We start from the raw sequence: 27381 nt of genomic DNA, 5'->3' as shown, positions 1-27381 counted from the left end.
CACTGATCTCTTGTTAGAGGGGCAGTGAGGAAGAATTGACTTGAATTGACAATAAATTTCATGGTCATCATCTGAATCAATACCACTACAATAAGCTATTTATTAATATCACTATCAGAGTCTAGTCTGTGGAATCTTGCTGTACCCACTTCCTTCCTTCTGAAAATGACTACATGGCATTTCATAGGAAAACAAATATTTTCACCAATGCCTTCAAATACAGGCATTTCAAAAAAAAAACTGCTGGAGGAACTCAACAGGTCCAACAGTATCTGTGTGGGGAAGAGGAATTGTCAGCAATGATTGAATCCCTGCATCAGGACCAAATCAAATGAAGTTTACGAGACAGCGTTCCTCTAGGGCCAAGGTGCAAAAACATACATGCGCATTGAAAGTCACAAGAAAGGAGAAAAAAGAAACATAGTCATGTATGACAACATATTTTTAGTCCAAGACCCAGAGTGACAAGTCCTGCAAATTGATTGTTCCTGGCAGTCCAACCTATAATTCCACCAATCCAACACTGGAGACCGAGAGAGGGGAAGGGTGATTGCTTTGTAAAGAGGAGAAGGGGAGGGATGAGACAGGGTGATAGGTGATGGGTGGAAGCAGACAAGGGAAAGATGGATAGATGGAGCTGGGTAAGTGCAGAGACAGAGACTGGAAGGTGGTAAGTAGGAGATGCAATGGCTTCAAGTGCTGGGAATCTCATAAGAAAGGTGATAATGAACCATTAAGGGAGAGATGAAAGGTGGCGGGAATCTGGTGGATGAAGTGTATGGGTGGTAGGTGAATGGAATTAGGAAGAGGAGCAGGAGTTGGGAAAGGCAACAAAAAGTGGAAGACAGAAGGTGGATCAGAAAGAGAGAGAGGGAAACGCGGGAGGTGAGTGTTACCTGAAATTGGTAAATTCAGCGCTCTTACCATTGGCTGTATGCTACCCACATAAGATATGAGGTTGTATCAGGCACCGCCCTGGCAGTGGAGAAGATTGAGATGGACAGGAGCGTCTGGGAATGACCTGCAACCAGAAACTTGTGATGACCATTACGGGCAGAGTGGATGTGACCACCTCCGGCCCGTGATTACCCCACTACCTACACACTTCACCCACTGGTTCCGTCCCCCATCTCGTTCCATCTGCCATTCATCTCTTCTTTAATGGTTCCTTTTAGCTACCACCTTTACCTATCTGATCACAGCACTTGTAGCCTCTGTGTCCGTGCCTCATCTCCCTCCAGCCTCTGTCTCTACCTTCACTTTCCCCTTCCCCCACTTGGTTCCATCTGCCTTTTATTCTCCTTTCACCTACCTCAGTCTCCCACCTCCATCTCTCCCCTCCTTCACCTGGTTCCTTCAGGCCATTATCCCTCACCCTTCCTCAGTCTACCTACTGTATCACTTCAGTCTTTCCCTCACCCTACTCAACCCTGATTTCTACCCAAAACGTCAACAATTCCTCCCCCATGCCCACAGACGCTGCCAAACCCCCTGTGGCATTTTATTTTTGCTCCAGATTCCAGCATCTGCAATCTCTTGTGTTTTTAAGAGTTGTATTTATGCAGCACCTTCCTCTGCCAAAACACATCTCTAGTCTCTACTCAGGCTTGGCTGATACACTATTTGTTCTTCACACATCCTGAGATTGTGAAAGGTGTTATATTAATGAGATTTTTTTATAATGTCGCACAAATTACAATAAAACAACATATTGTGAGAGTGCAACATATTGCGTTGTTGCATTTAAATTTAATAATGGAGGACATAATATGTGTTTTACAGTAAATTTACAAGCAATTTAAAAGGATTCTGAAGAGTGCATTGCAGAACAGGTAGGGGACATCTGAAAAGGGCAAGATTCATGCACTGCCGCCTGTCTTTGGATGCGGTTTAAACTGTTTTGATTGCTGGAGATGGAGGCAGCACACCACTTATCTACATGTGAAGTTCCTCTACTCGGCCAGTGCCAGATGCACAACCAGAAATATCTCCGGTGACCAGCAGAACGACGTCAGCTGCCGCCCAGTGACAAAAATGCTAGCCTTTATTACCCACAATATTGACGAACATCTTGTTTTAGAGATGCTTTCCCATGCTCAATGTTCAGCACATCCTCTTAAAACCAAAGGGTTAATCGTCATACAGCAGGAATCACTGTCAATAGTAAGGACTTCAAAATTCAGTTTGCATTTCTGTCACATTTTTAAGCTCAGAGGATTGCAAAGCCAATAAACAAAGAAGATCCTGCAGATGCTGGAAATCCAGAGTAATAAAAAAATGCTGGAGGAACTCAGCAGGTCAGGCAGCATCCATGGAGGGGAATAAACAGTTGACGTTTCAGGCTGAGACCCTTCATCAGGTCTCAAGCATTTCTTGTGTAATGATTTATTTTAGTGGCATTGACCAAGAGATAGGTTTTGAACCATGTGACTGTGTGACAGAGTACACTCGGTGAACACACACACATACACACACCCTTCCTTGTCATCCAGCTGTCATTGTGCTGATTGTGTGCACTTGAATGTCTTCCGTGATATATCCTGAAAATGGGTCCTAAAACGTTTGGCTTTATAGTGTTTTTCCACCATGCACGGGGGAATATCCATTTCTTTAGTAAAGGGGAGGTGTAAATCTGTTTATGTCATTTGTGTGCTGTATTTAAGGTTGATCTATTTGTAATGTGATTGCGGGGTGCATTATATTCTAATTCATGTGAGGTCTTACGTCAACTTTGTGGGAAATTAAAGATGGTATGTCCTAGTGTGTAAAGAAAAAGGAGCTGATCTCCCTCAGTGGGGGAGAGAGATTGGGACTGCTGAGTTCACACTGGACAAAATATTAGAGGTATTATTATGTTTTCTGCTAGATATCTTATCATAAATATTGGCAGTTTTTCTTTTCGCTATTTTTGCTAACTTTTGTAAGTTTGATTATTCATGCATTTAATAAACACCCTTGCACTAGAGTGCTAAGCGACTCCAGCCATTTACTTCTTTGGTCCTAACCCACGTATCTGACATGTGGTGGCTTGAACTCTGAGAAGAGTGGGATTGTGGTCCCAAGTCAGGGAACCCTGAGGCTGAGAATGAAGCAGATGCCTGGGAAACAGGGGAGACTTCAGAGGAGGAAGAACTTCAGGCCAGAAGCAAAAAGATCTCCAAACCCTCCCTGGGAAATCTCTTCAGACACTTTTTGTCTGCTCAGCAGAGGAGAGATGATGCTTTCAGGAAGGAACTCCAAAGCCTGCGGACAGGTCCCAAGATGCCTTCTTATCAAGAAGGTGGCGATATTGCGAACCATCCCTTCAGGTTCAAGAGGATGGCCAGAGGAGGAGGAGAAGGCCTGCCAGCTCGTGCCACTACTGACAGGTAAAGCTCTTGAAGCCGACACTGAAATGGATGAAGAGAGGTCCAACAACTATCCTGACCTGAAGGTGCTGCTGCTGGCTAAGTTTGATATCTTGGCAGAAACCTGTCGTCAACGCTTTCGTTCTGGTACTCTACCACCAGGGGAGTCACCCACTGAGACATACCATTGCCTGAGGGGTCTCTACCAGCAATGGGTTCGACCAGAGCAGAAGTCCAAGACGGAGATTGATGTGGCCATTGCTCTAGTGGAGATGCTGTGGGTTCTCGGATCCACGTTCTGTGGACACCAGAACATGGATCCAAGAGCACGACCCCGTGGATGGACTCACGGTCCTGCAGTACCTCAATGTCCACACGGGGGCACCATAACCACCATCATTCTGGAGCAACAGAGACTCGAACAGTCTAAGGTAACTGCAGAAATGGGGAGTGGGGAGTGGGAGAAACAAGGGCAAAGAACCTTTAGTAGTTTCTTCTAAGACTTTTATTTGCTGCCATTGTCAGCAGGTAGGTCATAAGTCCTCTCTGTGTTCTATCTGACATGGGGAAGGATTGGGACGAGTGGGTACCATTTCTTTTTACATTTAGGGAAGTTCCTCAAACATTCACTGGGTTCTCACCCTCTGAACTTTTGTATGGTTGGCCGGTACAGGGACAAATGAACTTGGTAATGCAGTGCTGGGAGCGCTAGATGGTGCTTCCGAGGGGCAGGAAGTCATCCATTACATCCTGCAAATGAGGGACTGTCTGGAGCAGTACTGAGAGGAGGCTTGCCTTAACCTCCAGGTCACCTAGAAGACCTAGAATACATGGAATGACCAGCAGGAATTCTTCTGTAAGCAAGAATTTGAACCAGGTCAGAATGCCCTGCTATTCTTAACATCATCCCCTCGTGAGCTTCTAGCTAAGTTACAGTAAGTTACAGTAAGTTACAGGCCCATTTACAGTAAGTTACAGTAAGTTACAGGCCCATTTACAGTAGAGAGAAAGGTGATCCCAACTACTTAAGAGGTCCTGTATGCAGAGAAGGCGAAGGAACATCTGACCTATCACATTAATCTCTTCAAGGCAGATTCTTGCCAATAGCACACTTATTGTCTGCCAAATTGCAGAAGAGAATGACTCAGTAGGGGTGATGGAGGCCAGGCAGGAGCCTGGGAAGGTTGACCTCTCCATCTTGATGGCCAGTGAAGGTGCAGAGGGTTTTTGCTGATTTTCCAGCAGAGACCAGGACTGATAAAGGCCCTAAAACATTGAATTAGGATCAGACCTGATCAAGGTTCAGTACACCAACATTGTTAAAGAGTGCCAGAGCATGTTCTGAGGCCCTGAAGGATGCGAATTGGACCATCCTGGAGCTGGGAGTCATTGCGTCTTCAAACAGTGGAGTGGAACAGTCCTATCGTTATTGTCCCCAAGGAGGTTGGCATCCTGAGGGTAGGTATCGATTTCCAGACACTGAATGCCATTTCTTTCTTTGACAATAATCCTACGCCCTGCAGTGATGACCGAGGAGAAAGGACTGGATGGGCAAACAACATTACTGCATGAGACCTTTGTAAAGGATGCTGGCAGGTTCCCTTGGATGACCAATCACAACCCCTCACTACTTTCTGCACACCCCCGGGTCTGTTTCAGATCACTGTGACGCCTTTTGGTCTTCATGGTGCACCAGCAACCTTCCAGCAGCTGGCTGACCAGGTGCTCCAAAGTGTGGGCTGCAGTGAGGCCTATCGAGATGACATGGTCATCTATAGCCAGACGTGGTCAGAGCACCTGGACCTTCTGCGTAGGGTCCTGGGGAATATTCATGCTGCCGCTCACACCCTCATTCTACAAAAATGTGAGTGGACAGAAAGGGAAATTAGATACCTTGGCCGCCAGCTGGGACACGAAGAGGTTCGAGCTCAGGAGGACAAAGTGGAAGTGACCCACAACAGTCCTCAACCTCACACCAAGAGGGGAGTGAGGTCCTTCCTGGGCCTGGTAGGGTGGTGCCACAGGTTCATTCCCCAATTTGCCTCTCTGGCTGTATCTCTTACTAATTTTACTGGGAAGCTTGTAAGCAACCACTGAGGTGGACAAGAGAATGTGAAAACGCTTTTCAAGCCCTTAAAGCTCACATGTGTTCTTCACCTGTCCTTCAGATAAATGGTTCCTCATCCAGGTGATGCCTCAGGAGTAGGTATTGGTGCAGAGCAGACACAAGGAGAACCTGGAGAAGAGGGCCTGTCCTTTACCTGAGCTGAAAACAACTCCCAAGGGAAACCAGGTATTCCACCATTGAAAAGGAGTGTCTGGTCATTGAGTGAGCTGTTGACAGCCTCTGGTGCTATCTCCTCGGCAGAGAGTTTGACCCCTACACAGACCATAGAGCGTTGACATGGATTCAGACAACGAGGGACACACTGGTACATGGATCTCCAAGCCTTCAACTTCTGAGTCTGCCATAAAGCAGGGAAAGGAAACGTTCCTGCAGACTGCCTGTCTTGGCTGCCGAACATCATTACCGCAGGAGAGGACAGCGGTAATGTGATGGGGAGCTCTCTGTAAAGAAACTCCTTAAACATACAAACATTGTCTTATCATTTGGATGTCGTGGAACTGACTGTACATATTTCAATGTCTTCCCTGGTATATTCTCATAATGGGTCCTAAACCAAGCTGATGCGCTTGGGGTGGCTTTATGATGCCTTTCCCACCACACACAGAATATTCCATTTCTTTAGTAATGGGGATGTGTAAATGTTGTTTGCATACTGTGTTTAAGGTCAATACTTGTGTTTATTTTGTAATATGATTGTACCTACATTGTGGGCTGCATCATATTCTGATTCATGTGTATTCTTAAGTTAACTTTGTGGGAAATTAAAAACGGTATGTCTTGGTGTGTAAAGAAAAAGGAGCTGATCTCCCTCAGTGGGGGAGAGAGATCAGGACTGCCAGGAATTCACAGTGGACAAAATATTAGAGGCATTATTATGATTTCTGCTAGACATCTTCTTGTGTTCTTTTCGCTAATTTCTGTAAGTTTGATCTTTGACATATAATAAGCACCCTTGCACTAAAGTGCTAAGTAACTCAAGCCGTTTTTTTGGGTCATAACCCACGTTATCTAACAGACTGTCAGACCTCTTTTCCCCATTGTTACTATGGTATCTTTATGTGCACTTGGAGCAGACAGGGCCTTCTCTTAACAACTCATTGATTCAAAACATCTCATTTAGGGATGCAGAAAACTCTCTTGACATCCAGGTAAATATGAAGCATTAGACAGTGTAATAACAAGCACCACAAGGTTTTGAACTCTCCAAACAACGAATCTTCTGAAAGCAGCCAACATTATCAAAGACTCCTTCCACCCCGGGCATTCTTCTCCCCAACTTCCATCAGGCAAAAGAAACAAAAACCTGAAAACACGCACCACCAGGCTCAAGGACAGCTTCTATCTAGCCTTTCTAAGGCTGTTAAATGCACCTCTTGTATGATAGGATAGAATCTTGACCTCACAATCTACCTCATTACGGCCTTGCACCTTATTGTCTTCCTGCAACAGCCATGATACTTACAGGAGTGGAACAAGGCCATTTGACCATGGCTGATTTACCATCCCTCTCAACCCCATTCCCCTGCCTTCTCCCCATAACCTTTGACAACCTTACTAACCAAGAACCTATCAACCTCTGCTTTAAGTATACCGAATGACTTGGCCTCCACAGCCGTCTGTGGCAATGAATTCCACAGATTCACCGCCCTCTGGCTAAAGACATTTCGAAAAGATATCCTTTGTATTCTGAGATGGTCCTAGACTCTCTGGTTACTGGAGATATCCTCTCTGTGTCCACTCTATCCATAAATATAACACTATATTCTGCATTGTTACTGCTTTCCTTTGTGCTACCTCAATGTACTTGTTGTGGATGGCATGCAAAACAAAGTTTTCTACTGTACCTTGGTACATGTGACAATAATAAAACAATTATCAAACTTTCTCCAGAACAATAATCATCTTCAAGAGGAAATTGGTAAAATTGTCTCATCACTTATTTCATCCTGAATTAGATTTACTACAGGAGTAGGGAGTGTGCCTATTGATTATAACAGTAAACCACTCACATGAGTTTACACGGTGCAAATATGATAATGAACTCGTTTGATTGGCTACTGGCAACCTCACTTTTCACCCAACTTTTCCTTCTTTCAAATGCTAAGTGTCTCTGCAGGCGGAAGGTTGACAAACAGCAAAATGGGAGAAGAAACTGAAAGGGTTAAATGAGAGGCTGACAGGAGGAGGAAAAAGAAGGTAGCAAGAACATGGTATTAGGGGAAAGAGAGAAATGAGGGAAAGATCTCCCCAACTCTTCCTCCGCTACATTAACGGCTGCATTGCCGCTGCTTCAGGCAGTCATGCTGAGCTCGTCAATTTCTTTGCTTGTAATTTCCACCCTGCCCTTAAACTCACTTGGTCCATTTCTGACACCATCCCCCTTTTCTCAATCTGTCTCCATCTCTGGAGACAGCTTATCTACTAACATCTTTTATAAACCTACTGATTTCCATGGCTATCTTGACTATATCTCTTCCTACACCATCTCCTGCTATTCCCTTTTCTCAGTTCCTTCGCCTCCACCACATCTGTTCCCAGGATGAGGCTTTCTTTTCCAGGACAACAGAGACGTTCTCCTTCTTCAAAGAACGGAGTTTCCCTTCCTCCGCCATAAAGCTGCTCTCACATGCATCTCCTCCATTTCCTGAACATCCGTGCTCACCCCATCTTCCCGCCGCCTTAACAGGGATATAGTTCCTCTTGTCACAGGTTGACTCTGTGGTTAAGAAGGTATACGGTGTATTGGCCTTCATCAATCGTAGGATTGAATTTAGGAGCCGGGAGGTAATGTTACAGCTTTATAGGACCCTGGTCAGGCCCCACTTGGAGTACCGTGCTCAGTACTGGTCACCTCACTACTGGAAGGATGTGGAAGCCATAGAAAGGGTGCAGAGGAGATTTACAGGGATGTTGCCTGGATTGGGGAGCATGCCTTATGAGAATAGGTTGAGTGAACTTGGCCTTTTCTCCTTGGAGCAATGGAGGATGAGAGGTGACCTGATAGAGGTGTACAAGATGATGAGAGGCATTGATTGTGTGGATAATTAGAGGCTTTTTCCCAGGGCTGAAATGGCTGCCACAAGAGGACACAGGTTTAAGGTGCTGGGGAATAGGTACAGAGGAGATGTCAGGGGTAAGTTTTTTACTCAGAGAGTGGTGAGTGCGTGGAATGGGCTGCCGGCGATGGTGGTGGAGGCGGATATGAAGGGGGTCTTTTAAGAGACTCCTGGACAGGAAAATGGAACTTAGAAAAGTAGGCTATGGGTAAACCTAGGTAATTTCTAAGGTAAGGACATGTTTCAGCAGGGCATCGTGGGCCGAAGGGCCTGTATTGTGCTGTAGGTTTTCTGTTTGTCCTTACCAAGCACCCGAGCAGCTTCTGCATTCAACACGTCATCATCTGCACTTCGGCCTACCACTAAACATAATTTTACCTCTCCACCTTTCTCCGCTTTCCACAAGGATCGCTCCCTCTGCGATTCCCTTGTCCATTCGACCCTCCCCACTAATTTCCCACCCGGCACTTATCCCTGCAAGCAACAGAAATGCTACACCTACCCATTCACCTCTTCGCTCACCTCCATTCAGGGCCCTAAACAGTCCTTCAGGTGAGGCAACACTTCACTTGCAAATCTGCTGGGGCCGTCTATTGTGTCTAATGCTCCCAATGTGGCCTCCTCTATTTTGGTGAGACCTGTTGTAAATTGACAGAACGCTTCGTCGAGCACCTCTGCTCCATCTACCAAATCCAGATCTTCCTGGTGGCCAAACATTTTAATTCTGATTCCCATTCCGACACGTCATCCATGGCCTCCTCTTGTGCCATGATGAGGCCACACTGGAATGCCTCCAACCTGATGGTATGATATTGATTTCCCCTTCTAGTAAACAAATTACACCACACCTCTTCCTCTATTCCCCACTCTGGACTTTTACCTCTTCTCACCTTCCTATCACTTCTCCCTGGGTCCCCTCCTCCTTCCCTTTCTCCTACGGCCCACTCTCCTCTCCTGTCAGATTCCTTCCTCTCCAGCATTTTACCTTTCCCTACCTACCTGGCCTCACCTATCACCTTCCAGCTGGCCTCCTTCTCCTCCCCCCACCTTTTTATTCTGGCACCTTCCCCCCCTTCCATTCTGCTCCTGAAGAAGGGTCTCAGCCTGAAACGTCGACTGTTTATTCATTTCCATAGATGTTGCCTGACCTGTTGTGTTCCTCCAGAATTTTGTGTGTCTTGCTGAGAAAGAAGATAAATTGGATTTATTGTCAAACTTCCCAGAAGGACTTTGCAAGTGAATGCACAAAAATGTGAATGTATCATTACTCAACGCTTCTTTCATAGTTGTATTTTTTATAGTGCTTTTCATATTATCTTTCCTTATTAAAGGTATTACTCCTAACATTAGTGGATGAAGTGTGAATTGAGTAAAACCTGAGAGTTGTGACTCGCCTGTGGCCCCATTTGATTTAATGAAATATCAGGTGAGCAATAGCCAGCAGGAGCTTGTACTCTGGTCTGAGAGTCACATAACCCTGAACATTATGGGCCCTTTGAATCACACAAAGGGCTGGGTGGTACATGCTTCTTACTGATATTTCCAATCAAAATCCATGCATCAGGCCCTACATTGTAACCCTCTTATTCTTGAAGATCACACGGTTCCAACGAATCCCACTGCACCAATATTTATCAATATTACTCTATTGTCCTCATTGATGTTCTGATGAATTGTTGGAGTTGACTGCAAAGAGAAATTCATGGCCAGAGTAACGCAAGTGCAGTCTCTTCCACTTAAACCATCCAAGCTTAACTTGAGTAGGCCCCTACTCTGGACAAATGGCACTAACAATTTGATATGACTGTAATTACAAAGGCTTCATCCATAATACATTCAGTGTGTTGACTGCTGAATAAGTACTTACCTTGTACTCACCCATTTAAATGGCTCCTCTGATTTCAACCAAAATTGGACCTTTAAGTGGCTTCAATTGGATGTTTGCCATCTTGTAAACAAAGACGTGGAGGAGACAGCAGATCCAACAAAAGCAGCGATCTCCATTCATCACCGAACTCTCCAATGTGTTCATTTGCATTTTTAAAAAATCATCATTATGGTAATCATACCTTAACCAACTGTGAAAGCTGATCACAACTGTCTGAAATCAGCAGAGCTTTTAAAAATGGCAAATAAGGATAAACACTCACTGTGGAAAGTAGTCAGCTCACTTTAACTGGTTTTAAGTTAAGCCTTTGTAATTAAGGGTTATGGTAATAAACGTTTAGAGTCACTTTCCTCACCTGTGATAAGTGTGGTGGGGACCACAATAAAAACCATAAAAGTCTGTCTTTAAATTCACTCCCACACTGCTAAACGTATTTAACTCAACTGGATTTTTCTCCCTGTAAGGCTTCTGGTTTAAGATGGCACTGGTGAAGTACAGCGATGACTTGCTGGAAGCAAACACAACTGTTTACTTCTTTATTACTCACACATTTTCTCACTCAATAGCCTGTAACTTCTCTTTCCAGAGTTGAGCTTTCGAATGGCCTGTACCACCTGGGATTTTTGTGGTGCGAAAGTCTCAAAGGTGCAGGACAGTTGTGGTCTGGTACAGGCCAAATCGAAGCGACAGGGCCCAGGCCCGAGAGTGAGGAATGACCCGCTGTTTGGCAAATTTAAGCACTGGACCGGACTGGAAAGGTCAGGTATGAGCTAAATCAAGCTGGATTGAAGCGTCAGGGCCCAGGTCTGAGAACAAAGAACGACCCGAGCTTTGACAGATTTAAGTGCCGAGCCAGATTGAAAAGGTTAGGTACAAGCCATATCATATCGAGATGGCAAGGCTCGGCAATGTATCAAAGCTGCACAGCCTGGGTCCGAGAGTGAGGAACAACCCAAGGTTTGGTCAATATAATCGCCAGGCCAGATTGAAAAGGGCAGGGCATTGGGGCCTGAGGCTAGGGATAGCCCAGTCTGGCGAGGTTTACTGTGACTGTGGCATGCAACTAACAGGCTCCTGGATCGGCAGTGATGGCTTCGTGGCCGTGGACTCACTTTTGTGAACTTCAGTTCTCAATGTTATTTGCTTACTTTTATCATTTGTATGATTTGTTTTATTTTCTACACATTGGGTGCTTGACAGTCTTTTTTTTAATGGGTTCTATTGGGTTTTTTTGTTTTGCATCTGTCTGTAAGGAGACAAATCTCAAGGTTGTAATTAGTATAAAAGTACCGTACTTTGAACTTAGGAAAACCACTTTGCTAATCAAAGAGCAGACTGGACTCATCTATGGAATGCCTCTTAAGAGTAAAGCAACTGGGAGAAGGCAAATGTCCTTGTTTTGTTGTCTGGAAGCTGCAAGTCGTTGACTACACACAGGCGGTGGACCGAAACGAATTCCATCCTGTCTCCGTCCTGTAAGCCTGCAGTAGCTTTGTGCTCAAGCAGTTTGCTCTTCATCAGTGCAGAATTGTGTAGTGGGAATACAGTCATGTGACATGCAACATTTTTGCATATTTGAAAGTGAAACGATTTCAAAGATTAGATTAAGCTTTATCTACCATTGAAACATCCAGTGAAAAGTGAAGGCAAGTCCATGAGAATGGACAGAGATCATGTTGCTGTTTCTGTAGCATTAGCCAAACATGCATTCCACAATAGCTGGAAGTACCTTCCCCTGGTGGTGGGTATCCAGGATTTAAATCCCTTAGCTACCAGAGAGGCAGCCAAATAGGAACATTGACAGAGCATTTTCTTCTCTGCTAATTGACCTTGACTGACTGATGTTCAAAGTAGTCTGCAAAGGCTGATAACATCTAAAAAGGTAATTCCAGGACAAGTTATATCTTTTTTTTTACACTTTTGATGCAATTTGACAGCAGTGTGGGGAAATCCTATGCTATTCTGGCCAAATCTTCCAGGTGCACACCTGAGGTTGGATATGGAATGGAACTCCCACTGCATTGCCTCCCAGTGGAAGTTAAATGTGGAAGATGGTGGACTGGAGATGATCTGTCCTAGGGTTGGAGGAGAGTGTGAGTGTGAGTGAGAGAAAAGAAAAGAGAAAGGGGCTTGTTTTGCTTGTCTATCCATTCCCTCCCCATTAATCTCCATCCCGGCACTCATGCCTGCAAGCAGCCTTAAGTGTTATTCCTGCCCATGCACCTCCTCCCTCACCTCCATTCAGGGCCCCAAACAGTTTTTCCGGGTGAGGCGTCACTTCACCTGCAAATCTGCTGGAGTCACGTATTATGTCCAGTGACCCCAATGCGCTTTCCTCGACATTGGTGAGACCTGCCATAAATTGGGGGACCACTTCATCGAGCACCTCCGCATCATCTGCCTCAAGCAGGATTTCCCTGTGGCCAAGCATTTTAATTCTGATTCTGAATCCAACGTGTCGATCCATAGACTCCTCTGGTGCCAAGAAGAGGCCACACTCAGGATGGAGGAGCACCACCTTATATTCCATCTGAGTACCCTCCAATCTGATGGCATGGATATCAATTTCTCCTTCCAGTAAACAAATTCTACCCCCTCTTCCTTTTATTTCTTCTCACCTGCCTTAATTACCCTGGGTCCATTCCTTCTTCCCTTTCTCCTATGGTCCACTTTCCTCTTTATCAGATTCTTTCTTCTCTAGACCTTTACCTCCCCCACCCATCTAGCTTTACCTCACCTTCCAGCTAGCCTCTTACCCCTTCCTCCCCCCCAACCACCTTTTTATTCTGGCAACTTCCCCCTTCCTTCTCAGTCCTGAAGAAGGGTCTCAGCCCAAAGCATCAACTGCTTATTCTTTTCCATAGATGCTGAGTTCCTCCAGCATTTTGTGTGAGTTGCTTTGGATTTCCAGCATCTGCAGACTTTCTCATGTTTGCTTTTCTGTTGTTGTTTTGTTTAGTTCTGTTGCTGTTGTTGTGTTCTGCTGAACATTGTGGATGTGCTATATTGCCACCAGAATGTGTGGCAACACTTGCGGGCTGCCCCTAGCACATCCTTTGGTTGTGTTGGCTCTTTAACACAAATAATGCATTTCACTGTATGTTTCAATGTACATGTGATAAATAAATCTGAGTCTGGCACAAAATAAGGCAGTCTCTGCACTGTTGTAGTAAAGATATTATCATTACATTCCCTGTCGTATGACATAGGCGATCATTGTGATTGTTCTTGGCAAATTTTACAGAAGTGGCTTGCCAGTGCCTTCTTTCTGGGTAAAATAGAGAGTAAAGTTCCTTTTGCAGTCTTACCAAACAATCCCTGCAAATGTTTCCTCTAATTCCCTCTCTACTTTCTTAGCAAGCACCCAGACAAGGTTAAACATGGAGGAAGATTTCCCCTGCAGTGTCCCATCAAATATACCCAGTGATGGAGATATAGAATAACATTCCTTTGTACTGTCCCATCAATATAATTAACCTCCAACGAACTCATTACTTCTGCAATGTGTTACTTCTATTCCTGTGGAAGCTTTGTAAAATCTTAGACAGCTCATTACTGTGATTATCTGGATGTTGTCAAGTTGGCTGATGTGGCCTGAAAGTATTTGACATATAACATGTATGGGTGATAGAGAAGAACAGCAGCATCACGCTTCACTGGAAATCAGGAGTGACAGGTGACAGGTCAGTGTCTCAGAGACAGCACATTGCTCAAAAGTTCAAATGGACGATCATTCCAAAATTCACCAAGTACCAAGATATTTGTGTTCACTGAAGTTTGTTAGCTCAAGACGAGTGTCTTAAGTATTTGTGAAGTTGATCTTCCATAAACCACAATGTGAAATTCTCTTTGCTCTGCATTCAATCAATGGTACTTGAAAAATTCTAGAACATATCTTAAACAACAGAGGCATCGTCAGTCCTTAACAACAATAGTATTTATATAAAGCATATCTAGAAGTATAAATGGAATTGATAGTCACAATTGTGTCATGCCCGTATGATTTAAAACTTAGCATTAAGGTAGATTAGTAGCATCGCCCTGTACTCAAGAGTCCAGATATTTCATTACTCCTGTCCTTCCTGGTGATCTAAATCTTCACATCCATCTACTATTCTGCGCAGAAGTTCCATATACCGTAGCAATAACTTGCCAGTCCTATAGATCACTGATTTCAGTTCAGGGTTAGACCATGCTTCACAAAGCCCCTTTACATGCATCTAGTAGCTTTAGATACACAGCAAGGAAGTTATATTGGAAAATAAAAGTTTCATACTTTTATTTATTAAGTTTCCAAAATTAAACATGTGCCTGAAAGGAAATCGGAATACTAGGAAAGAGCAATGGAATTCTTTCTCTGTTCAGTTTTGGGATCTGGGCCTTACTGGCAAGCCAGCATCTCTAATTGCCTTTATGACAAAGCAATGGTTGACCGCTATCTGGTGAAGGTACTCCAACAGTGCAATGGGAAAGGTAGGTTCAGAACTACGGCTCAGCTCCACAAAGGAATAACACTGTTTTCCTTGCCTTCCTAAGAAGTCATAATTTGGGAGATATCATTTAAATAAAGTTGTCATGTTGCATCTTGATGGTATAAATTACAACCATGGTAGAGGGAATGTTGTAGTTGAGCAGAGAACTTTGCTCTCATTACAAGACTGCAGGCAGCCAAGAGATGCTATGTTTGGAAACAAAACCATGCTGGAGACAGATTCATTCCCCCATTCCCAAAGTCAGAGCATTCGACATTGTTTATCCCTTTTTTTATTACCTTGATGTACTTAATGATCTGTTTGGGTGGCATGCCAAGCTTTTCCACTGCATCTCAGCACTTGACAATAAATAAACTAATTACCAATTAGCTGTGTTATACCTCTTGTCAACCCTGGGACATCCACTTTTACAAGCTCTATAATCATGAAGGAAATACTACAGCCAACTGGCTCTCAGCAAACTCCCTGGAAAGGCAAGGAATAAATGTTCAAATACAATAATTCCAGTGATGTGAGATACAAGTAAATATTGGCCAGGGCACCTGAAAGTACCAATGCTCTTTGTAGGGTGCACAGAAATTTAAAAATCTACTTGAGGGTGTTGTTTGTTCCTTCTGACACCATGTTTGTTCTTGATAAAGTCAAACTTAGCACGGGCAAAACCCACACATTTTTATTCATAGCACTCCAACAATAGCTTCAGCTCAACACAAGCACACACAACCTGTTCACCATCGTCACTTCTGGTTCCGGGTGAACTGCCTGCATTGCATTCTGGGAATGGAAGTTCTTTATTATGTACACACATAATAACACAGAGGGCAGGTGAGAATTCTGCTGAAACAGCACCTCAGCTATGCAACACTATCTTAGAGCTACACTCTCATGTTACAGAGCAGGGTCCAGTGTGTGTTCCAATTGCAATTTTCTGTAAGGCCGTGTAATCTGCACATAAAGAAACTGGAGCTGAAAAAATCATATTTACTTCATTGGCCCGAAACAGTGACTCTTTATTTCTTTCCATACCTACCTACCTACTGAAGTTCCTCCAGCATTTTGTGTGTTATATTTACTTCAGTCCAGATAAAGTGTCTCAACCCAAATTGTCTATTGTCCATTTCCCTCCACAGATGACCTGCTGAGTACCTCCAGCACCTTTGTGATTTTACTATATTTGTTTACTTCTCCCCACAAATTCTGAGAGCAATTTTTCATTCTGTGTCTCAAATTTCTGTGAGATGAATGGCAATAATGCATGTAGTAGCCTGTACGGGGAATACTGGCCTCAGTTTAGCACGAAGACCGCTGAAAGAAAGATGAAAGTAAATGCCCACTGCCTGGACAAGTTCTCTTTGTAATGGGAACAAAGAGGAAGAACCCACCTATGACACTGGATCCGAGTAAAATGAAAACAGCAGGTCAAATAAGTTTTCATTTGCATCTTTTATTTAAAAAAAAAGTTCCCCCTCCCATGTAAGATTTTAAACATTTTCACACAATTCGGCACATAACAGGTTAGGCAAAATCCACCAACGAACCATCTGCAACCAGAGAATCCGTATAAAGAGAACCAACAGGAAAGAAAGCAGCCAATAAAACAGATTGCATCAGCAACATTGTACAAAACAGTTACACAATACATTTTACAAAATGGTTTTTATTTGCACAATAGTTAACAAGATTCAATGGACACAGTAAATGCAGCACCAAACTCAAAACAAAAATACTTTACTCAACTTGGTGCTCAAAACAACCTGCTATGGTTACCTTATCTTGCCCCATTGTAAATTAATTTGTCATGAGGAATTAGGAATGTCATGCTAGTGCACAATGGCAGAGTATGATGGGTTGAGAACAGTGTAACTGGAATGGAAGAGAGAGCATGATAATCTTCCAATTCCCACATATGAGTTCACACACCCAAAACATTAACAAAAATAAATGTCCACTCCTCTCAAAGCCTATAGCAATACTGCAGACAGGAACCAGGCCAAATCCAGCCAGGACTGGGATACAGCACCAAAAAACCAGGTCAAGCTAAGACAGGGATGGGATAACATCGATTTGTTGTGCCATTGAAAGATTTCCCATAGTAGATTAATATTCTTTACAGGATACAAATAAGACAATTAAAAAAGGAGTAACTTGGACAGTCCTAAGAAACTGTTCAGTGCTTGAATATCAATTTTATTTTATCAGAAGAATGTGCTTGTCTGTCAGGTTTTACTGTGTAAGGATTAGTGACAATTCCTCCAAAGAGCCACATAGAATTCTAAGTACTATTTACGAACTCTACTTCAGACTTTTCTTTTTGTTGATTGACAATTCTGCAAGCTTTCCAAGGACATTTACAGATAGACCCCTCCCGCCCCCATACACAGACTGCCTTCTTTTTCTTTCTAAATAGTAAATCTGTACAAATGGTTCTGGTCAGAGAACGCTGTTCCTTTTCATGAGAAGCTGCAAATGTGTAGGTTTGCAACGGTGAATTATTCTGTTCCAAAACTCTACTCCTGCAGTTGAGAACTAATTCTCTTATTTTGTGCACCCAATAACTTCCCTTGTTCGAAAATCAGAAAAAACTGCAAAGGTTGGAAATTTGAAATAGATTCTTCCACTCCACCCCTCAAGATTTGGGAGCTTACAACTAGAGGGCACAGGTTTAAGGTGAGGTGGTGGGAAATGACAGGGGATCTGACAGACAAGTTTTTCCATGAAGAAGGTGGTTTGCGTATGGAACTGAGAGCTCAAAGGTGGGAACAAATACAACATTTAAAAAACATTTGAATAGATACGTGGATATGAAAGGTTCAAACATGGCCAAATAGAAGCAAATGAAACTTAGTCAGCATGGACAAGTTGGGGCAAAGGGCTTGTTCTCCATCCTATGTAACTGATAAAACAGGAAACTCCAGATACACACAAGTCTAGCAGCAACAGTGGAAACACCAACAGTATTTCTCAGACAAAATGCTGGAGTAACTCAGCAAGTCAGGCAGCATCTATGAAGGGAAATAAACAGTCGACATTTTGGACTGAGATCCTTCTTCAGTTTCCTGGCTCAAAACGTCAACTGTTTACTCCCCTTCTTAGATGCTGCCTGACGTGCTAAGTTTTTGTGTGTTGCTCAAGATTTCCAGCAACTGGAGAATCTCGTGATAACAAGCTAGTGTTTCTGGTCCAAGACTCTTTTTACAGATGAAATCTGACTGCTGAGTGTTTGCAGCATTTTCTGTTTTATTTTCCTTTCCTTCTAAATACTTGAAAACTTCAGATATTTGACCATAAGACCATAGGATATAGGAAAAGAATTAGGCCATTTGGCCCATTGAGCCTTCTCCGCCATTCCATCATGGCTGATTTATTATCTTTCTCAACCCCATTCTCTTGACTTCTCCCTGTAACCTTTGACGCCCTTACTAATCAAGAACTCATCAACCTCTGCTTTAAATATATCCATTGACTTGGCCTCCACAGCCATCTGTGGCAATATGTTCCACAGATTCATCAGCCTCCAGCTGAAGAAATTTCTTCTCAGCTTTACTCTAAAGGGATGTGCTGACTTTTAGACTGCTCTCTGGTCTAGACTCCCCTACTATAGGAAACATCTTCTCCATGTCCATTTGATTTAGCAATAACTAATTAATTTCCCTCCAAAGACCATCAAATTTGATTGTAACACAAGTCATTTTGATTTGCTTCCCAAACCCGAGTGGACCTCACTGACACAAAACACAGGGGGACAATGGTCACCTGGCTTTACAGGCCCTGTCCTGCCAGTCAGTTCATCACCTCAGTTCCTTTCTTCTCTCTTTTCCCCATGTCCTGTGATCTTCTGTATTTACAAAAATATATCACTCTTTTGAAAGATCTAATTACTTACTAGATGATTCAGATTTTTTTTAGGGATACTGAAATTCTAGAATTTGTTCTTTGTTTTCTTCTGGCCAGAAAGTGCTTCCTAATTTTATTTCTAAACAGCAAAGCTACAATTAAACACTTTCTCATTCTCAATCCTCTCAGAGAAAAGAGTTTTGTTGTATCAAACCTGTTAATCCGTCCTACATTTCTTTTCAAAACCCCTGATCAGATTAGCACTGAGTCACTGATAAACAAGGCTATTCAAACCACGTTTATACAACCTGTCCACATAATGTCACCCACTAACCCCTGGTATCTTTCTGGGGATCTCCGTTGCAAGACATCTTTTCTAAAGTGCAGTGGTGGAAATTTAATGTAGTACTGCAGTGGATCTTTTAAAAAAGTCTCTGTACAAATAGCATATATCCCTTTAGTATTCCAGTCGCTTTGAGATAAGACCAAATATTCAATTAGCCTTTTTTAAAAGTTTCTTGCCCTCATTCCTTGACTTTTAATGAATTATGGACTCCCAAGTCCTTTTGTCCTTCTACAGTCCCTGTTTAACACCTATTTAAAAAGCATCATGATTTAACTTCCTTGGGCTCTAAGTGAATGACCTCAGACTTGTGCATTGAACTCCATACGCCATAATTAAATAAATCACACTCCCACTACACTACCCCACTGGCAAGAATCCAGGAGTACCCAAGAGCTATACTACTTAGTTAAGTTCATAGGAAATATTCTTCATTTATGGAAGCTCAAATCTTAATATTCCCCATTCTGAATCAGTGCTATTCTTTTCACAAACCAATTCACTCACAGGTGCTAACAACTGCCATTAAGTCGAGCACTACCCAGTGATGCCCATAGGGAACCTTTCACCCGAGAAAGGCAAAGCTGCAAGCTCTATCAGTTTCCAGGGAGGCCAATAGAAGGAGAATAAAAAGCAGCAAATTGCACAAAGGGCATTGAATAGCAAATCAACAATAGCAAGATTCATTAGATATTTGGTCCTTCCACATCCCCCCTCCCCACCATTTCTCTCTCAGACAGATGAACGCACACAGTTGGTCCCCACCTCTCTTTCTCTTTTGGTCCCCTGGAAACTGTCTACTCGCTGAAGGATGCACCAAAGAAAAAGTGCTCTTTAAGGAAAGAAAACTGAAAAGTAAATGATATTTAAGGTATCACATTGCAATAAGACAGTGGCGTTAAACCCAATGCTTGGGGGTTTGGAAAGCCCAAACTCAGTGATTCTCGACTTATCTACTTAATAGCCCTCATCTGGTATTCCAGAAGTGCTTCCTGTTTTCCTGGTCCATTAAGTAGTTTACCCTAAAAACAGGTTCTACATTTAATAGTCATGTTGCTAACCACCTGATATTTCAACCCTCCCACGGGCTAGCATGGCAGTGTAGTGGTAAGGGTAATGCGTTACAGTGCTAGTGACCAGAGATCAGCAATGGGGGTTTCATTCCCAACATTGTAAGGAGTTTGTACGTTCTTCCCGTGGCTGTGCGGGTTTCCTCTGCGATGCTCCAGTTTCCTTCCACATTCCATAAATGTACGGGTTAGTGTTAGTGAGTTGTGGGCATGCAGTATTGGTGCCAGAAGTGTGGCGACATTTGCAGGCTGCCCCCAACACTTATTTGGACTGTGTTGGTCATTGACACAATATAAAGCATTTCACTGTACGTTTTGAGGTACATGTGACAACCAACAAATCTATTCAGTCAGATCACTACTTCCCTGGCCCTCCAACCATCCTTTCACTCAAACCCAAGTCTCCAACTGGCTTGTTCTGAGGGTGGGCTCTTAAGAGTTCATTTCACAGTGTTGCGTAGAATCACTTTGTCTGTTTAAGCCCAGAATTCATGTTACAGAGTAACTTTCTCATATTATTAAATTCTTTCATGGCATTAAATCCAAAGAAGAAGTTAGTAAACTAAGAGTTTTCTGACCGGTTAGATAGCTTAAAAGAAAATTATTTGGAAAAAAAGTCCTCAGAAAATTATTAAAAATTGAGCTGAATTGAAATGATCAAACACTCCAGTAGCTCACTGAGAGGGGAACAATCTCAATCTTATCTCACCATTTCTCCCTCCCATAGGAGCCACCTGACCATATTTCTAACCATTTATCATTTTGGTGTCAGGCTTCAGCTTTGTTTATAAGTTTGAGACAGTTGTAAAATGACAGTTCACACCATTAAGTTCTAACAGATTGGAGAACGGGGAAGTAAGTGGGGGGACATGACTGCTCCAAGAGCCTGTTTGATGGGTTGAATGACCTCTCTATATTAAAAGGAAATATGGAAAAAAATGCAGAATAAAACACAAATCTGATTAATGGCTTTCTCCAAACTATAAAAATCATCCTAAAATTTATGAAATATATATCAACTACATTTGACTTTTCAGAGACTTGGTTTCAGTGAACTTTAACCACAATGCAGAACATTAGAATGTGGAGTAGGGGTAGGCCATGACTGAAATTCCCTCACTGTTCCACTTTCCTGCACCATCCCTCACACATCATTTCCTTCAGCATCCAGCCTCTACTTTGAAAGAACCACCTCAACTCTCTGAGATAGTGAATCCCAAAGTTTCATCACTCCTAGAGTGCAATAAATCTCAGCCCAAAATGGCCAACCCCTTATTCTGAGATTCTGGTACCTAGATCTCGACTCCTGAGCTGTGGAAAAATGTCCTCCTTGCATCCAGTCCGTGATAAACTTTGACTGATAACACTATGATTTTGCCACTTTTCCTCTGTCTTGGTCAATCGTGTACTTGAAACAGAGTCCAAGGTTTCACTGATGCAAGACCTGGGAGGCTCTCTAGTCAATGGGTCAACAACTATCACACCCCAGTTTAAATTGATTGAAGTACAGGAGATTTTTTAAAAAAAATTGTTGGCCTTTGTAAACCAAATAATAACCAGCTCACTTGCATTGCAGTGAGAAGCATTGATATGTCCAAATCAAGAGTTTCTGTTGAATATTTTCATAACAGATCAGTTTGCCAAATGAGGCCAGAAGATACAAGAGCTGAATTAGGCGATTTGGCCCACCAAGCCCATTCTGCAATTCAATCATGGCTGAGTATTTTTAACCTCATTTTCCTACTATCTTCTTGTAACCCTTAGCCCCAATACTAATCAAGAACCTATTAATCTCTGCCATTAAATACCCAATGACTTTGAAAACCACAACTCTCAAGAGCAACTAATGTCATAGATTCACCACCATCTGACTGAAGAAATTCCTCTTCATCTCAATTTTAAAGGACATCCCTTTATGCTGAGGCTGTGCCCTCAGATCCCAGACCCTCTCCTAATGGAAACATTCTCTCTAGATCCACTCTATCCAAGTCTTTCAGTATCTGGAAAGACTTGAGATTCCCTCCAAAACCCACATCCTTCTGAACTCCATCAAGTACAGGCCCAGTGGTCATTATGTGAACCTCCCAAGGACCCTCTCTAGGGACAGCACATACTTCCATAGATACAGGGCCCAAAATTGCTCATGGCATTCTAAATGTGATTTCATTAATGCCTTGTAAAGCTGCAGCAGTCCATCCTTGCTTTTATATTCTGGTCCTGAATAGGTAGCTCTAGAAGGAAAAAGCTTTCCGGAAAAAAACTTTTCTCTCTTGAATCCTCTGACGTTGTTTCAACTTTGACTAAAATCTAGCCTGGGATGGCCAGTGAACAGTCAACCAGGTTTTATGAATGCACCTTAATTATGGTTAAGCTTTGCAACATTTCAGTTGGCACTACACCATGCTGAGAAATACATTATGCTGGAAAGAGGGAGCATTAAGCACATATCCAAATTATTCTCCCTTAGGGTAGGTTTTGCATTGGGTAAGGCAAAGATGAGTCAGGAATTGATGGACATGCAACAAGTTGATGTAATATTTATATATATGAAAAAACAAGTCAAATACAGCCGACACAGACTAAATTTTGACATCCAGTGAGCCATCTATAAATCAACTCTCATGTGCCTCTTACGTATCAAGTTACGTGACACAGAGTGTAAACACAGTCCCTCACACCACTGATTCTAGCCATAGTGAATGTGCTGACAGGATTGTCTCATCCTGCTTAGTTTAATAACTTTTACAGTTTTTAGGGTCCTAAGGCCAGGTAGAACTAGCTTAGATCCAGCAGGAACAAGGGAGATTCTGCAGATGCTGGAAATCCACAGCAACACACATAAAACAATGGAGGAACTCAGCAGGTCAGGCAGCAGCTATGGCAATGAAAACAGTCAATATTTCAGACTTAAATATCGACTCTATTCCTCTCCATAGATGCAGTCTGATCTGCTGAGTTCCTCCAGCATTTTGTGTCGATTAACAGGAGTCACATAGGTGACGGGTGGCTGGTTTAACTTCCATAAACTACCATGGATGTGTGCTATTTTTTGCATTAATGTCTCATTTTGCACATAGCTTTTTTTCTCTTCACCGAATTGTATAATTTCTGTATAATTTAGAATCTGAGTGTTGTCTGAACCCAAGTGCCTGTGATGCTGCTGCAAGCTTTTCCATTGTTCCTGTACTTCACCACACTTGTGCACATGAGAAGAAACTCAACTTGGCTCCTTAAAACAACATGACTGATGAAGCAGTCACAATTTCATATCCATCCATTAGCTTCATGTACATTTACTGATGCCAAACTTTTGCGGGAGATGTTTTCAACTGCCACCATTCTCTGGATCATTAGACTCAATGACAAGGTCACTTCAGCACTGAGTTCACAGTTGTGAGAAGGGTAAGTGATCAAATTGTCAAAGCTCAGCTCATTATTTATCTGTGGTGTACCTCCAGCCTTTTCAATTTTTATGGCAATATACTCTCAAGGATTGATAGTAATGTTGTACAACCCTCCCACTCACTCTATCACGCTCCCCCCCTCACAACTTGGCAGGTCCTTGCACTGTCCCTTCTCTGTACCACTTTCTCTTTCAACCGCCTTTGTTCAATGCATTCCTGTTTACGGAAAGCTTAAGGCCAGGTCTGAATCTATTGGTGGAGGCATGCTCTTCAAGCCAGAGCAGTACAATGTAACAATTATTACTTACTGATAACATTTCTGCCATCGTGCTTTTGTAGGCGTTCTTCAACAAAATTAACACATAATGCATTGGCAATTTTGGAACAAAGAGAGTGGTGTTCCTGCCTGATAGCATCTGATAAATTGTGATGTTTGCTGCTCTGCACAATGCCCGTGTGTTAATACTGTGGGAGGTGCTACGCTGTGCTTACAGCACAGCCCTGCTGCCCACAACAGTGACAGACTGCCCTTTTAAATTGGAAAACAATTGTAAAGAGGTTAAAGCTGGAAGGTCTTAAATTATCAATCGGTGAGCAGGCTTGCTTGGCATCTACCATGCTAGAGTAGGCACATCTAGCAGCTGAAGGCACACAACTCTTTCTTGATACTTGTACATTAAATTCCCAACAGTCTGTCTCAGGGACATTACCATAGAACTAACAATAAACCACACAAGGGCTCTTCTTCATTCTGGCTCCAATGGGACCATGCTGACTCACTCTCCCTCTCTCTACCCTCCTGATTGTTCTCAGCAGGTTTACTTCAGACATTCAGCACCGGCCGGTTAGCTCTGACTTGGTCTAACCTTGCATCGCGCTGCTGTACTCCGCTAACATCTTGCAGGATTAAATGATCAAGGACCAGGGAGAAGTAAATTTGCCCAACAAATTTGTCCTCTATGCCTTGTGCTTAAATTCAGACTAAACGATGGACAAGTTTAAATAATACAATAAAGCTAACATGATGTTAAATGTTTGAAATATACATTATTGTACACACCTGACCTTAAACAAAATGCAGAACATCAAACATTTTGTTAAAGAGAATTCTGAAACATGCACTGATTAAGACTCAACAATTGAACCTCGATCGTTTAACGATGTAGAGGTTTGCTAAGATTTGTGAAAGGAAGTGATTCCTCACACCTTGGTAACTCCACAACAGGACACAATTTTGAGACTTAATGTAATACAAAGTCACATGCGGGAATGTTGTATGCTACAATCGGGACTCCATTCAGGAGGGGAATGAAATTCATTTTCTTGCAGGCAAATTCTTTTTACTTCAAAGCATTAAAAAAATTAACAAGACTGTGACCCCTAAAAATTTACAAGTCACTTAAGGTGCCTAACAGGACTTTGTGGAGTAAGAGCTATGTCCGACTTAAAGGAATTTGGTCTTTAGAGACTGTCATCATCTTATGGATGATCTAGATACAGATTCAGCTAAGGGCTGGAGAGAAAGTGAGCAGCTAATTCCCCCCTCACCCTCTACACTTAATGGAATTTTAGAAGTTGTGATTACATGTCTTCACCAACCAGTTGCTTACAAGCAAATCTAACCACTCACTAGCAGATGCCAGTAAGTTATTAGCCACCGCCCATCCTAATTAGTGGTTATAAATTAATGACTTAATTAATGACAGTTAAGGTAACCCAGCCACAGATGTGCTGGCAGCCTGATCGAGTTCCAGTGTTTAGCATAAGTTACCTGATGCCTGTGCAGTATAGTGATGAGACATCAGCTTTTTCAGCAAGTCCAGCCAGCAATGAGTGAGGCACTCCTCGTTAGTGCTGTACAGAAAAGTTTTTTTTGTAATATTTATGAAATCATTGTCCTTAGAATTTTTTTGAATGAAATGTAAAAAATAAACCATAATGTAATCATTAAGACCTTAGCTGATGCAGAGTTCTTTATAGCAAACCACCTGGGTCTGAATCAGGACACTTTGATTTTGCCCTGTACCACAAGGGGTCTGGCACTACACATACCACTCTTTCTTTGAAATTATGGAGCCATCGTTCTGTGAGACCATGTCTTCTGTCATATCCGGCAGATACTGCAAGCTCAGGGTCTGGTCATCAAACTCCTCCTGTGTGTCGCTCTCATCCACAGTAAAGTAAGGGCGCTTGGAGTCTGCATCAAAGTCTGCACCGTCTCGGATAACTTTCCTTTCGTTTTCGTAACTTACATTCATAGAAGACAGCTTTTTATCCTCATCGGATTCCTCCTGGTAAGGGACCTGTTGTGGGCCAGGAGGCATGATGCCAGCCTTGCCGTATCCATTGCCAAACACATGCTTCTTGGTGTTGTAGTCCCCCTTGAAGGTTTGCTGCCTCTTGCGCAGGACGATGAAGACTATGACAGCGGCTAACACGACGAGCACCGCAGCTCCCACAATTGCTCCAATCATCAAAGTGTTGCCTCCGCTCTTGCTGCCGTCCAGACTCTGGTTCACACTCGGGTTGTCGGATGGTAGGATTTGAGGGGATTCTGGGTAGGAAAAGACAGATGGAAGGGACAACGTCAGTCCCGTGTTTTGAAAGATGTGGGTGACAAAGGAAGAGGGAAGGGGAGACAGAGGGAAGGGAGAAAGATGACTGAAGTTAATAGTCTATATCTATGCTGGTCTCCTGACATCATTAAAGTTATTATTGCATTTGTTCCAGCACTGCCGACACAACTCAAACCACTATCGGCGCACCTTCGTTGCACAGGGAAAGTGCGGCCAATGCAGAATATCTGGAATCTAAATGCAAACTTTTTTTTGAAATACTTAGTCATTTTGGTGATGTTGAGGCAAAATATGTCTCTCTCCACTGATGTTACCTGAGAGTTTCCAGCAGGATATTCCCTTTCTATTTGTAAAGCATTCATCATTCTTTATTAATGTTTGCTATGATTATAGCCCCAGTCCTAAAACGGGCAGTATCTTTCACCCCCCCCCCCCCCAATGGAGCCACATAGTTAGTCTCTCTCTCTCATACACACACATGTGCACACACTTACAGCTACTAATCACCAAAATAAAGTCAGTCATCCTTAAAGGAACTTATGCCCCTATCCAAAGAAAAACCCTGATTTAATACCATTGCCACTGGTTGTGACCTGATTTTACAGATATGCTAAAGAGAAACACAGTTCATTGCCAATAAAACTAGTGTAAATTGCCATTTAACAATAGTTATTACTAAATCAAGTTACAGCTTCTCAGTGATGGAGCGCGCGCGCACACACACACCACTGATACATTCACCTACATACACACGAACCCCTATGCATCACAGAAATCACACTCACATATAAATACATATACACATACACACGCAGACACTACAACATACAGACAACAGGACCCCATAAGCATTAGCAATTCCAAAAGCTGCAGTCTGAAGTACTTGAAAAGGAAAATCAGTAATAAAATGCACTAAGCAAGCCAAGAAGAAAGCTTTACTCATTTACCATGGAAAAGAGATTTCTGTTGAAGGGAACATAAAAGAATTGAAAACAGATCTTGAGTTAAAAAAAAAATAACAATGGAATCATAAAGGCAAAATCAGGTTAGAAAATCATCCTTGCTTGTCTAAGAGGGTTAGAATGCTTCAGGCATTGCCAAGACTCTCATTCAACCTGTGCCACTAACGCTAATTGCTGAAAGATGGATAATATTTTCTATTGCAGACTCTGAACTTTGGGCAGTACAGGCTCAAGGGGGCCAAATGACTGTCTTTTTTCTATATTGTAGAACAGTGTGATA

General features: G+C 42.7%; 1 protein-coding gene across 3 annotated transcripts in view; it reads right to left on the bottom strand.

The window, feature by feature from the left end:
* nectin1b (nectin cell adhesion molecule 1b) overlaps positions 1-27381 on the bottom strand; it is a 780494-nt gene that overhangs the window by 516783 nt on the left and 236330 nt on the right. The window contains exon 6 of one of the 3 annotated variants that reach the window (XM_059956949.1): positions 16337-26117. The exons of the other annotated variants lie outside the window; for them this stretch is intronic. Coding sequence (XP_059812932.1) covers positions 25606-26117 — 512 coding nt within the window. The 3' untranslated portion in view covers positions 16337-25605. Of the gene's footprint in view, positions 1-16336; positions 26118-27381 lie in introns of those variants that run through there. 3 annotated transcript variants of the gene reach the window in all.

The sequence above is a fragment of the Hypanus sabinus genome, chromosome X2 (assembly GCF_030144855.1).
Source record: "Hypanus sabinus isolate sHypSab1 chromosome X2, sHypSab1.hap1, whole genome shotgun sequence".
Classification (NCBI taxonomy): domain Eukaryota; kingdom Metazoa; phylum Chordata; class Chondrichthyes; order Myliobatiformes; family Dasyatidae; genus Hypanus; species Hypanus sabinus.
Note: the sequence above shows the minus strand (reverse complement) of the source record. Positions and strands in the feature narration are given on the sequence as shown.